The sequence below is a fragment of the Barbus barbus genome (genome assembly GCF_936440315.1).
Source record: "Barbus barbus genome assembly, chromosome: 4".
Lineage (NCBI taxonomy): Eukaryota > Metazoa > Chordata > Actinopteri > Cypriniformes > Cyprinidae > Barbus > Barbus barbus.
Window position 1 is genome coordinate 13,889,549 of NC_136732.1, and position 13,089 is coordinate 13,902,637.

A 13,089-nucleotide genomic window follows, 5' to 3' on the forward strand; every position below is an offset into this window, starting at 1 on the left:
ATAATATTAAAACAGAAAACAGTTATTTCAAAAGTATATTTCAAAATATTACTGTTACTGCATTTTTGATGAAATGCTGCCTTAGTGAGGACAAGAAACCCAAAATTGTTGAATGGTGTAGTGGTGAAGTGGGTGTTAGAGGTGAAGTGTGTGTTTATGTGATAAATGAACATTTGAAATGGGGCCTGACTCTCTCACACTGCAGCCAGATGGGACTTAAAAACACAGAGAAAGACAGAGATGATGAAATAATCAGGAAGCATTGCCAAAAGAAAAGGAGAAAAACAGAGTGCAGAAAAAAGAGCTTTTTTTATTTTTTTTTTTTAAATCGATAGAGAAGGAAACAACAGGGAGAGAGACACTGTAAAGAGAGCACACATACTTTTGCATCATAGCCATGTCTGTGGAGAATGCAGGCCGCTTTATTCCTGCAAACCCCTTAACCTTTTTGTTACACACAATTATAATACAGCGCCAGCTCCAGCTCCATCAATCATTTGTGTGAGATAGAAAAGAGGGTGGACACATGACACTATTCACATGGAAGATGAATGTTGGGCTCACGTGGACATGGCCTCTACACCGTTACAACAGTCAGGGCAAGCACATGTGCTACAGGCACTATTTCTGCATGTGTTCTAGAACTTTGACCTGTCAGTCATTACATGGGATACAACTGTCGGGTTACATGGGTAGGTGTTTTCCCAAATTTTAAAGTTCACATTAGGAGCATAATGACTACTAGTTCATTTTGAACTTTCCTCTTAATTTGGTTGCACCATTTGTTCAAGTTGTGGGGAAACTGAATTAGTGACAGATCCTTTCTTCTATAGTGTGACGCACATCCAAGTAAATATTATTATTTAGCAAGACAGAAAATGTAGGATGGAGGCTTGTTGATTGTAAGGAATTGTAATGAATTTCACGACTTTTTTCTGTTCTCACTTATTTTCCATAAAAAATACAATACATAAAAATTATTGAATAATTAGCATATATATATATATATATATATATATATATATGAGTGTGTGTGCTCAGGTAGGCTGTGGCGTTTAAACGATGCTCAATTGGTACTAAGGGGCCCAAAGAGTGTATGTGTGTGTGTGTGTGTGTGTGTGTTTATTAATTGTACATTCACATAAAAACTATTTCAGTTTATCTGCTAAAAAAAAATCATGTTTAATTCAGTGTGTTATTTGCCATGTTTGTAATTATTTCTATAATTTACTAACAATTTTTGAAATCTGACTTTTTTTCTGCACCAAATTAATTTTTTCAGTGTAAAGATTTGTCTAAATTAAGTTCAAATACTGATGTGCAAATTATAAGTTAGTGCCATTTATGTCACAACTTGGCAAGGTTTTAACTTAGTCAAACCAAAATTTATTGACACCAATATTTCTCACATTGTCGCAGTTTATTCACATTAGAATTAGATAATACCAATTTAGGTCAACCAATTACCAAGCAATGCTTAATTTTGTTCTGTGGTGTTAACAATATCCATTAGCAATTAAAGAAAAAAACAATTAAGCAAAACATGGTCAGGTCAAAGTGTCTGAATAATTTTTGGTCCCAAATTATTATCAATTTTACTGGTAGTCCACTGTATGAAATTTTTTTGGGTATAATATGTAACAGTTTACTTTATTTTGCTGTTCTCACGTACATAAATGAACTATAATGTCCTGCAAACACTAGTAAAAAAAATGATATCTGGTGTCTGAACAACTTTTGGTTTGACTGTATGCACAGCAGGTGCAACCAGCCTTTGGAGAAAGAGATCATAATGTCCATAATGTCAATAAAACTAAAGAAAGAAAGTGAAAATTATTTGTTCCAACCAAAACATTTGATGCAATTCACACAGACATCCATTCGCCAATGAGAATTTCAGATAAGTCGATTTATACCCTCAAAACATAACTTGCACATTCATATGCACCAAAAGCTTTCTTTAGTCTGCAAGTACCCTTAATAAATGACCGTAGGTGTAAACGTCATGAGGAAGCACCAATGAAATGGGTCAGCAGATGGCCCATAACTACTGAGGAGAAACCCGCACTGCTGATAATGAAGAGATGCAAGACCTCTATGTTGCCTTTCGTCCATCAGGTTTTGACCTGCTCAGCTGAATCGTTGAATTATTGCGTTGAATAAATTACATATGATGCTCTATCAATTGAGCAATACAATGACAAGCCCTTCCGTCTACATAAGCCATTATTTAATTAATTTGGGTCGTTAAGAGAGGGCTGTCTGGGAAAGAGGTTGGGTCAGCAGTCCATTACAGCTGATAGATTTCTGCATCTCGGTAAATTGATTAAACAATGTGATGAATGGACACTGAAACACTCAGCCAGGAGGAAAACACACGGGACAGGAGCAATGATGTCATCAAGGAGGGTGGGGAACATGGGAACAGACTGTTCCGTTAGAATCAGAGAGCCCTGGAAGACTGCAGTCAAACGGTGCAACAGACGCACAGTGATTTATTCTCTACAATCGCTCATCCTGAGGTCAAGATACTCTCTAATGGGTTCATCAAGGGGTGAGGGTAGGGTTTGCATTGGACGCCGGGCTGTGAATTAGTATTTTGCGGACAGGGGAGGTGCATTACACCGATCTTGCCAGAGGAAAGTTATGAATATATTATCATGCGCAAGCCATATAATCTAACCATCTGCCTGGAAGCAAGGTTCATTGAACATGGGTAAAATCAAGCAATTGCTGCAGTTGAGTCTGTTTTCACACTCACCCCTCATAAAAATAATGAAACAAAATAAATTATGTAAATAATGATAATAATAATGAAATAAAATATATTTTTATTTTATATATAGTATAAATTGAGAAAAAAAATGTTGATTGCATCATGTCCGGTTTAAAAACAATTATATTGCATTGTGAAGCCTCCTGTTGCATAATCAGAATTTAGAGGGTCTTATAGGAACAATATGTACAAAAAATGTGCATACTATGCAAAAATGCATAGCATGAATGTACAAGACTTCATTCTTAATAATAAAGATTTCAATAGTTTTCACAGCAATGCCACAGAAGAACCATTTTTGTTTCCCCATAGAACCTTTCAGAGAACAGTTAAAAGAACCCATTTCTTCTTACTGTGAAGAACATTTAAAAATTTTGAAGAACTTTTCCACTGTGAAGAACCTTTATTTCAATGAAAATGTTCCATGGATGTTAAAAGATCTTCATGGAACCATAGATACCAATAAAAATTACTTTATTTTTTAAGACTAGTAGGGTTATCTCAAAAGAGTCTTTCACACCGCGTAGTTCTAGGAAGTCTGCAGGGTGGTTCCTAGAGAACCAATTTCCCCCTCGGGCCATTTTCCTAGTTGCATTCGCAACTCAGATATGGCAGATAGCAACATCATTATTCGCTGCATTTACTAACGTCAACAACGGTCAAAGTCCCCTTCAAGGGAAGTCTGTTCACTCGGCGGCCATATTTGCAACACCTCCGGGCAGCTCAAACAGGACCAAGTCCTATCTAAATGAATGGGGGAATCCTGAAATCTCAAAAACTACTCGCTGAAGTCGCAATTAAATTACATATTTCAAATCAGCAACAAAATCTGAAATGAACTGCTCCATGAATGTTGTTTCTTTTGCTCAAATAGTGTTTAAAAAGCTCACTTTCAGGCTAAACCAGCCAATGCTCATGCGTAGGGGCAACTGGATCTTCTAACGGCCGCTGCAGTGACGCAATGACTTTACCAATCAGTGATGGGCTCTTTCATTTAGATGGAACTATCCCGCCATATTGCCATTGCAGTTTCTCCCATTCATAAGTATAGGAGTGAACGGTCTTTGTATTTCTATAGTCTTTGAACCGGTTAATGGAGGACGCCATGATTGGAGCTGTATTTGTTGTGTGTAGTGGGTTTCGTGATAACAGAGATGGAATATAAACGCACACTTTATGCGAAAGCGCATAAAATCTGACTAAATTTCCTATGACAACTTGCAGTGTTGAAAAAAGAACAAAACGCTGCTGACAACAGGTAAATTCCATTGTCACTGTTTTCCATGTTCGTGGGAATAAATATTTTTACACAGCTTTTTAAAAATGCCATGGAGTGTTTAGCGTCCTTTTGGCCAATCAGCATACACTTGCGTCACTGGTAGTTCCTATAGACTGTTTTAGACCCTATTCTGAAGCAGGAGCTAATTTAGTTCCCCAAAACGGAGTTCCTAGAACTAAATAGGCTATGTTCCTAGCTCCCGTGGTACAAACACACCAAAAAGTGGGAACTTAGCCTATTTCTAGGAGCTATGAAAAGGTTCCTCTGGTGCAAAAGCCCCTCAAGTCATGGTTCACCCATATGATTTTCCAAACCTGATGACTTTCTTTCTTCCTTAAAAAGAAATGTTAATGTTATACAAATATAAATGAAAGTCAGGCTGTCAAGCTCCAAAATGACAATTAAAAAGCACAATAAAATTGTCCATGTGACTTATGCCATACATCTTCAGAAACTATAAAATATTGTTGTGCTGAAATGTAATCATTATTCACTTGCTAATTTTTGGGTGAACTGTCCCTATAAGGAAGACTAAATACACTAGTTTAGGGTTATGTCTATCAGACATGTTTGTAAGAATATATGATACCGAGCATTAGTCAAACATTCTAACCCACACATTTTTTAAACCAAAACTGCCATTTCCCCTCTGGAAAGTACACAGAACATTTATTTTTATTTGTAACATTTATTTTCCAAAAATAAAAAAGTCTTAAAGACATTAAGCCCTGAGAGGCTCTGAAGCCCCACAAATGAATACATTCAGCCAACGAAGTATTGATGAGTTTGATTCTCAAGCGTACAGCAGGTGGACTGGAGATCATGCGGATATGAAGTTCCATTTGGGCCACAAGAAGCGCCAGCCAAAACTCTGTAAGTGCAAATTCAAACAGATGGAGAGCGTGAATACTGCGGACAGTAATGCTGTTCCCCCAAATGACGCACATGCACGCACGCACACACACACACGCACACACACACACACACACACACACACACACACAAAACACAATTCATTCCTGAGCACATGTACAGTATAATATGCAGAAGCACCGAAAAATGCACATTAAAGCAATGCATAAAGAAAGTAACTGTAATAATATACAAATGTGTTTGAGGGTCCATGAAATTTGAATGTTCCTTATTGATTAAATATGATTATGTCTTGTGTATATCTAATAATCTTTTATACACAAACAACTTTACATTCAGATCATCTTAGAAACATTCATTATCTCTTATAGGCTCATATTCCTTTATCAAAACTTCAGCGGACAGACAGAAGTATTGATAAATTACAGTGCAGTACAGTACGCTGTGTACTGTGATAGGCATATACAACATTTCAGTTCATACACAATGCAGAATATATACAGTAAAATGTTTAAAAATCCCCATTCAGGTCAATGGACAATATTTTTTTGAAAGCTACAGGTTTGATTTTTAAGAACATTAAATTAAAACATAATGTAATAAAGTAATTTCCCAGAACTCGCCATGTCTTATACAGTATATAGCATGCACAGTTTGATCAAAATATTTACTGGATCTAACAAATATGAAGCAGTAATACCTCTTTTAAGCTTGCTAAAATGTGATAAAAATGAGTCACAATGTACTTTGGTGAAGACTGGTAATGAAAACCTGGCAAGGATGAGGAGTAACACTAGGCTATTAATTCAGAGTCACACTCTTAACTGTCAAGCACTCTGAGAATTGTTTAATCTTGTACTATTAACATAGCAATTAACTACGCAATTAAAACTTCATCTGGCAGCTATCATCAGGTTGCAATGCTAGCAAATGCAGACAAAAACAAGGTTTGAATGGCTTTTCTTTCCATAATGAAAAAAACTAAATAGCTAAAGTAGCATAGTCCAGTTGTTCTATTAATTAAACACTAAATAGCTTATAATATAATATTTTTGGCACATCTACAAAATGCTGTGGATACATGTACCTGTTGAGAGTTTCTTGTTTAATAAAGATCTAATTGAATTTAAACAGTGTTAAGTACTAATGATCAATAATAATAATAATAATAATAATAATAATAACAAATTATTATTATTATTAATAATACACGTATGGCAACATATGAATGTCAATGCAAAGAAAATGTTACAAAATCTGTTGGCTTATGCTACAAAATTTTTAGCAACATTGGTACAATACTATAAATAGTCAAATCCAGGTGTATTTCAAAGCTATTGAGTTATGCATAAGTCTACCAGCTATATTTGGTAAAGCAGGTAAAATCAGAAAAACGATTCCTTTGATGCCGCATAATCAAATTTTAAGGTGAATTAAACTCAAAAGCTGCACTTAGTGAATTAATTTGCTAAAACTGATGCAAAATCAGGGTATATTGCTTGTACATATGGATATTTCCATAAGCACACATACATCACTGAGACGTTTGAAAAACATTAATATAGGAGCAATTCACATAATATAAATGATAAAAACACAAAAATATCTTGTTCTAATATTCAAATTTAAAGGTTTGAGCAATGTGTTTCAGCTGAACAAATGACACCCAGATAAAAATGATATGTAGACTGCTCTGTGACATATGTGTGCTATCAGGGGTGTGAGCATTTGTGCAAGCAAAGGTGAAGGATAAAGTCGGTCAATATGTAACATAATCCAACTCAAGTTAGTATTTTGAAAATCCATACTTGAATCCAAACGGGAAAAGTCACTGGTGGAAACAAATATAAACTGTACTATGTGAAGGAAGCTAATCCACAAAAGGCCCTTCCAAAAATATTGCAGTCTGCGATATCCCATGAGCTATAAGCTAGACCAGTTCATTTCAGAAGTGTCCAGAAAGTCTGTGGAAAATAAGCTAGAGGAGTTGTGTCCATTCATATGTACCATCCCAGGCCCCTCCCCTCCAGTCCCGCCCATTCCAAGCTCCAGCCAATCCATGGGATCGGGGCCGGTGTCTATCAAATCTGAAGGCGAGTGACTGGAAAAACTCATGTCACATGTATCCATCGGGGAACGTGGGTGATCTAGGATACTCGCCGTGCTGAGCATTTGGTTATGGAGGTCAACAATTAGCGTTGTCGGTCCTCCTGGCTCCACTCCCAGCAAAGGTTTGCCAGTAGTGCTTTCCAGGAAATCTTCAAGACGCCCACCTCCTGTGTCACAGTTGCTGTGCACCTTAATTGATGGAGGCTGAGGTTCTAAAATTAAATTTTTGAGGGGCATATCAGGAGGACGGGAAAGACTGAGAAGGGGGGAGCTTGAGGAAAGGGGCGTATTTGGCCGAAGCCTTTCGAGAACAGGATCAGGTGCGGCTTTGAAATTCTCAGAGATTTCTGTAGAATGCAGGAAACAAAGAGTGTGAACAGCTATATGCTTCTCTCATCTAACTTGCTTTAAATGACAATAAATATTAAAAATCATCCAAAAAAATCACCTCCACGCTGAATTAGGATGTCAAACAGGTCGTCAACCTGCTGATGGCAGCCATTCTCCTGCAAGAACATCAACATCATTAGATACTGGGATCTCATTCAATAATCAGATCTTGGATCTGCTCCCCGAAATCCATGAAAGCACTCAAATGAAACGGGAAAACTAATCCTAAATCAGCCCCAAGTGGTGACAAATACCAACCCCAATATCAATATCGTCGACCTGATTGCAAAGACATTATTTAAACTGAACTGAGCTGGACGATGCCATCATTGAATTCAATAATGAAATGCTTTTAACTGAAAATTGAGTGTTTAATCCAGTCATTTTACATTATTGACACACTATTTTCCTATTTTGATATTGTGCAGTTGCTTTGGCACAATTTGCATTGTTAAAAGTGTTATATAAATAAAGGTGACTTGACAAATCATGGATTTCAACACAAATTAATGGTCAGAAATATTAATATGAAAAGAAAACAAGTTAATCTCGCAGGGCAACAATAGAAATTCAACAGCAGATGGAAGAGAGATGAAGGACGAGACAGTACCTGATGACAAAGAGCTATGGGTGAACACAAGGTGGAAGGAGAGAGCAAAGCATGCTGGTCCAAACTCACACACATCTCCTCCTGACAGACAGATATGGATGCATAGTAAAGGTTTCATTCTGTCATTATTTTCATGGAACACTAACAGATGAATTATAATGAATTCCATGCAGTTAATCTCCATTAGCAATAGCTTACAGGACAAAAAAATAACCAAAATATTACATATGCACCATAAAAGTAGCCCATATTATTAATACACTATATTCCAAGTCTTCTGAATAGTAGTAGTCGTTTGAGTCTTTGGAGATTGACAGACATGGTCACCATTGAACTATATGAAAAAACTGCATGAAAGTACTCCTTTTGTGCTCCACATGAAAAATGACTGTATAAAATGACAGAATGTGATGGGAAGAAACAGAAGTGTAAAAAAGAGATAAAATGATATGTAATGTGGTTAAAAAACAGAGGAGAGGTTAAGCAGGGTTGGTAAGGATCATGATACCATGCCAAACTATTAAAACGGTTAACATGCATGTCACAATAAAGGTCTTAAGATTTATATCACAGACCTATAAATCCGTACTCCACTAACAGAATCTGTGCCGTATAGCAGTCTAGACAACTCCTATTAGAATTCCTGCCTCGTAGGACACAGATTTTGTTATTTAGTTTTAGAAAAGATTCTTGCTGGCCCCAAGACAGTCTTTACATAGAGTACAGACACAAACACAAGCTCTGCTCCAAAACCCTTTTTTGTAACTTTTTCCAGCTTTACACAGTCAACAGTTCTGAATCTTAGGTGTTCTGAGATCTCTTTGGCTTGAGGCATGCTTCACATCAGGCAGTGTTTCTTGTGAAAGCACAGAGCAAACTCCAAATTTGTAAGTGATTCTGAATGGACTCCAGATTGTTCATGTCTCTGGTTAGCTTCTTGGGAAGACTTTAGACTAGGGAATAAAAAAATGTTCTAGTCTGCACTGTGAATGTTTACAAGGTTTGCTGTGCTCAATAAAGCATATCATTACTTAAATAAATGGCCGTTTAAACGTTTGGGGTTGGTAAGATTTTTTAAAATGTTTTTGATAGAAGTCTCTTATGCTCACCAAGGCTACATTTATTTGATCAGAAATACAGTAAAACAGTAGAATTAGAATTTTAAATAAAGTTTTTTTTATTTGAATATCATTTCAAATGTAATTTATTCCTGTGAATTTCCAGCTTCATTACTACAGTCTTCAGTGTCACATGATCCAGAAATCAGGCTAATATTCTTATTTGAGGCTCAAAAAACATTTTGTATTATAAATTGTGCTACTGAATTTTTGATTAATAAAAGGTTCAGAAGAGTAGCATTTATTTGAAACTGAAATCTTTTGTAACAATGTAAAAGTCTTAGCTGGCACTTTATCAACTAAATAAATATCAAATAAAAGAATACAATTATTACTTCATTAAAAAAATCTTACTGAGCCCAAACTTTTGAACAGTAGCATTTTGTTTCTTAATTACTTAAAGGGGTCATCGGATGCCCATTTTCCACAAGTTGATATGATTCTTTAGGGTCTTAATGAAAAGTCTATAACACACTATAGTTAAAATTTCTCAATGGTAGTGTAAAACAACCTTTTTACCCTGTCAAAATCAGCTCTGCAGACATCAACCCATTCTGTTGTATGTCCCTTTAAATGCTAATGAGCTCTGTTCACCCCGTCCCTCTCTTCTGTGGGGTGACGAACCCTGCTCTGAGAGACTGTTTACTTTAGCCACAAAACTTGCTAACTAGCATGTTATTAGGAAAGGCGATTGCAAAGATTAATAAAAAAAAAAACTTATACTCACTTCTGATATAAGTGAAACTGGATCACGAATGATTTGCGCGAACATAAAAGCATTTAGGTAGATCGGAGATCAGCGCATTGCCTTCAAATACAAACCAAACACTTACGTTGTTGTTGTTGGGAGATGAGGGGACGGGTTCGGTGTCGTTCATGGAATCCACGGGAGCGAAGAACGGTTGGATATTGGCTGGTGATGAGATGGATGTGCAGCTTGATGCTTTGTAATTGGTTGTCACATTTAGGTCTGGCTTTAGTGCCTGTCAAAGTAACAACATGCATCTCAATTAGTCCCAAGCCTGCAGCCCTCATTTAAAAAACCAGTGACAGTGATTAGTCATTAACATTTTAATAAATGGGTTTAAAAGTCTCATAACTGTGTTCAATGACTTGTCAGGAATAAGTGATGCTGCTTTACACATATCATTAATTTACATGGAGGAACGATGGTAGTTTTCTGCAGAAGTCCTTCCCTGTTAGCTATCATAGTCTCAATTAACATTAACAGCTTAAAGAATGAATGTGTCGATTGAACTAGAAGTAATATCAGCTGAGACTTATCTTTTTCTCCTTTCATTATTTAAGACATTTTTACATAATATAATAAGGCCATGTATGTTTTCCTTATTCAAATTGTATTCTGTTTCACACACTATTAAAACAAATACATAAAAGTGTTTAAAAAAACAGCAATAAAGTGTTTTTGTACTAGCCTTTTTGATTGGCTGTTTCAAAATGACGGTTTGTATGGGCTGTTCTGATTGGTTGTTTTTGTTAAGGAATTCAGTCACTGATTGGTTGGGAAACATGGTGGGTGTAGACTGCAGTTTCTGAAAATGACAAACATCAATGATTAGGCCTACATTATAATTGTATAGATTTTGACATTTATAAGCACTGAGGCACAAGTTTAATCTGATTGGTTACTTTGCCCTGGGTGCGGCGGCCTCTGGCTGGTGCGTCTGTGTTTTGATTCGACAGTGTTAGCAGGAACTGGTTGCCGTTGCTGTCGGTCACTATGGTGGAGGTGGAGTTTGAGTTCAGTACATCCACTGGGAATGAAGAAACAGGATTTGACTGCTGGTTGGTAAGTGCTTGAGGCAACTGCTGGAAAAATGGAAAAGAAGAAAGGTTAGTAAAAAAACATGAGATGTTCCATGATTTTCCATTACAATAAAAGTCTAACGTCTGACTACTGCTGCCACAAACACAACCCCAGGAGGCTGGAATGTAGTGCTTGGGTGTCAGGGGAAATCGTGTAAAAATCGTTTTTCAGAAACGATTTAAAAAGTACTCTGAAAATACAGTTTCAACAAGGGTTGCCAGGTCTGCATAAAAAAAAAAACCCCAGCACAAACGGTACTGAAAACTAACTCAATCACACCCAAAACCAGCCCAATCACATTCCTGGTGAAAATGGCATCAAAACTGCACCAAAATCGCTCAAACATCATGTTCCTGGGAGTCAAAACCTCCTAAACAATTCCACCAGAAAACAGCAAACTCACTGGTGTCTTCATTTTTAATTTTGAAATATCTCTAAAATATTTCCATAAATGTTTTTTGTAATATTATGTGCTTTTGTCATTTTTATTAGTTTTTCTCTTATTATGATTTTATTTATTTATTTTTTAAGATTTATTGGTTTGCATTTTCGCCTTTATTATGATAGGACAGATCAGAGCTGACAGTAAGCGAAGTGTGTGAGAGAGAGAGAGAGAGAGGGGGACGGGACCGGGAAAGGTACTCAAAACAGGTTTTGAACTTGGGATGCCCGTAATGCAATGGCACTATATGTCGGTGCACTGCCCACAAGGTTATTGGTGCCAACTTTTATGATTTATTTATTTTTTGTTTACTTTTTATTTCCAATAATTTTAGTGTGAAAAATGTAGTTATCAAGGCAACATTTCTAAGTTTTTCATCTAATATTTTTAATTTAAATTAATTTAATTTACAAAAAATATTTACGATTGATCTCAAAAAGGAAATTGTACTGACTTGTTTCTGTTGGTTGTGCTGTTGTTTTTGTGTCTTCCTCTTCCTCTGATGCACTTGTTGCTGTAGGTTGCGCTGATTCTGTTGCATTATGAGCTGCTGCTGCTGGTCCTGCTCCAGCTCTATAGCAGCTGCCATCCTTTGCTGCTGCAGCTGCGTCTGCGTCTGCCCTGCATGTGGGTACACCTGCAGCTCTGTCACCATCTCGCTCTCTTCAATCACCTCTATGACCTCTTCCTTTACAGCCGCTCTGATCGCCTCCAGGGCGACACCAGGAAGTCCCTTTTTCAGTCGGACCGGCGCGCCCACATGTTTGCCCTTCAGCTGCGAGCGCAGAGATTCGACCAGCTGCTGTTTCTGCAGCAGCATGCGTGTGAGCTCTTGAATGCGCCGGTCCTTCTCCTGCAGCATCTGGTCCTTGTCTATAGGTGGCGCTGCAGACTGGGACACCAGACAGCAGGAGGACGGAGACGTCCGGCTGCCGGGCTCCTCTTTAATGCAGATCGTGGAAGGGAGAGGAGGATTGCAAGGTTGCAAGGAGAGCTGGGTAAGAGGAGAGGTCACCTGAATGGGACAGGAATGGGCAATACATTAATATTAAGAGCTATTCAAAATACTCCAAACCCTTTGAGAAAATAGTCACAATTGTATAAATCACGGATTTAAATTGTACTATAAATTAATATATTGTTATCACTTATATAACCACCAGATTTGTACTAAAAAGGATTTTCATTAAACAAAGTATAAAGGATTTTATTTTTATTTTACTGTTGCCGAAATCTAACCTAACTATTATTTTGATATAACTGATTTCATTAATAGTGATGAAAATATTTTTCTATTTTATTATAATTATGCAACCAACAGATGTTCTATATTTTATCAATTATTAAACCAACAGATTTTCAACAAAACTACAGTAGGATTTTATTTTCATTTTACTGTTGTCTGAAGTCTAAACTGATCGTTTAATCATCAATTATCTGACCAAGAGATTTTATTAAAAATGAAGTAGGCAACATTTTACTGTTGTTGCAGTGTAGCCTCAAGCTCACATCTGAATGGTTTGTGGTGAGTGAACACTCAGAGGTGACATGCAGTTTTGACACATGCATCAGCCTCTAGCTGTTGTGGTGCAACGCTTCACTGGTCGCTTCCACAGCAGGAACAGGGTAAAGCTTATCTGTAAATGTCACTTTTTACACACTTG

The 13,089-nt window shown here is 36.9% G+C and overlaps 1 protein-coding gene across 6 annotated transcripts in view; it reads right to left on the reverse strand.

Annotated features, from left to right (window-relative positions):
* Positions 1–4,687: 4,687 nt before the first annotated feature.
* The window catches only part of LOC306868742 (myocardin-related transcription factor A-like), a 46,648-nt gene continuing 38,246 nt past the window's right edge, over positions 4,688–13,089 (reverse strand). For 3 of the 6 annotated variants that reach the window (XM_079415064.1, XM_079415063.1, XM_079415067.1), the window contains 7 exons: positions 11,880–12,440; positions 10,806–10,985; positions 10,592–10,708; positions 9,989–10,138; positions 8,038–8,118; positions 7,486–7,543; positions 4,688–7,384 (listed from right to left, as the gene is read on the reverse strand). In XM_079415064.1, the coding sequence (XP_079271190.1) occupies positions 6,852–7,384; positions 7,486–7,543; positions 8,038–8,118; positions 9,989–10,138; positions 10,592–10,708; positions 10,806–10,985; positions 11,880–12,440 (1,680 nt within the window). In that variant the 3' untranslated portion in view covers positions 4,688–6,851. The remainder of the gene's footprint in view (positions 7,385–7,485; positions 7,544–8,037; positions 8,119–9,988; positions 10,139–10,591; positions 10,709–10,805; positions 10,986–11,879; positions 12,441–13,089) is intronic. The other 3 variants (XM_079415065.1, XM_079415068.1, XM_079415066.1) reach the window with 3 other exon arrangements.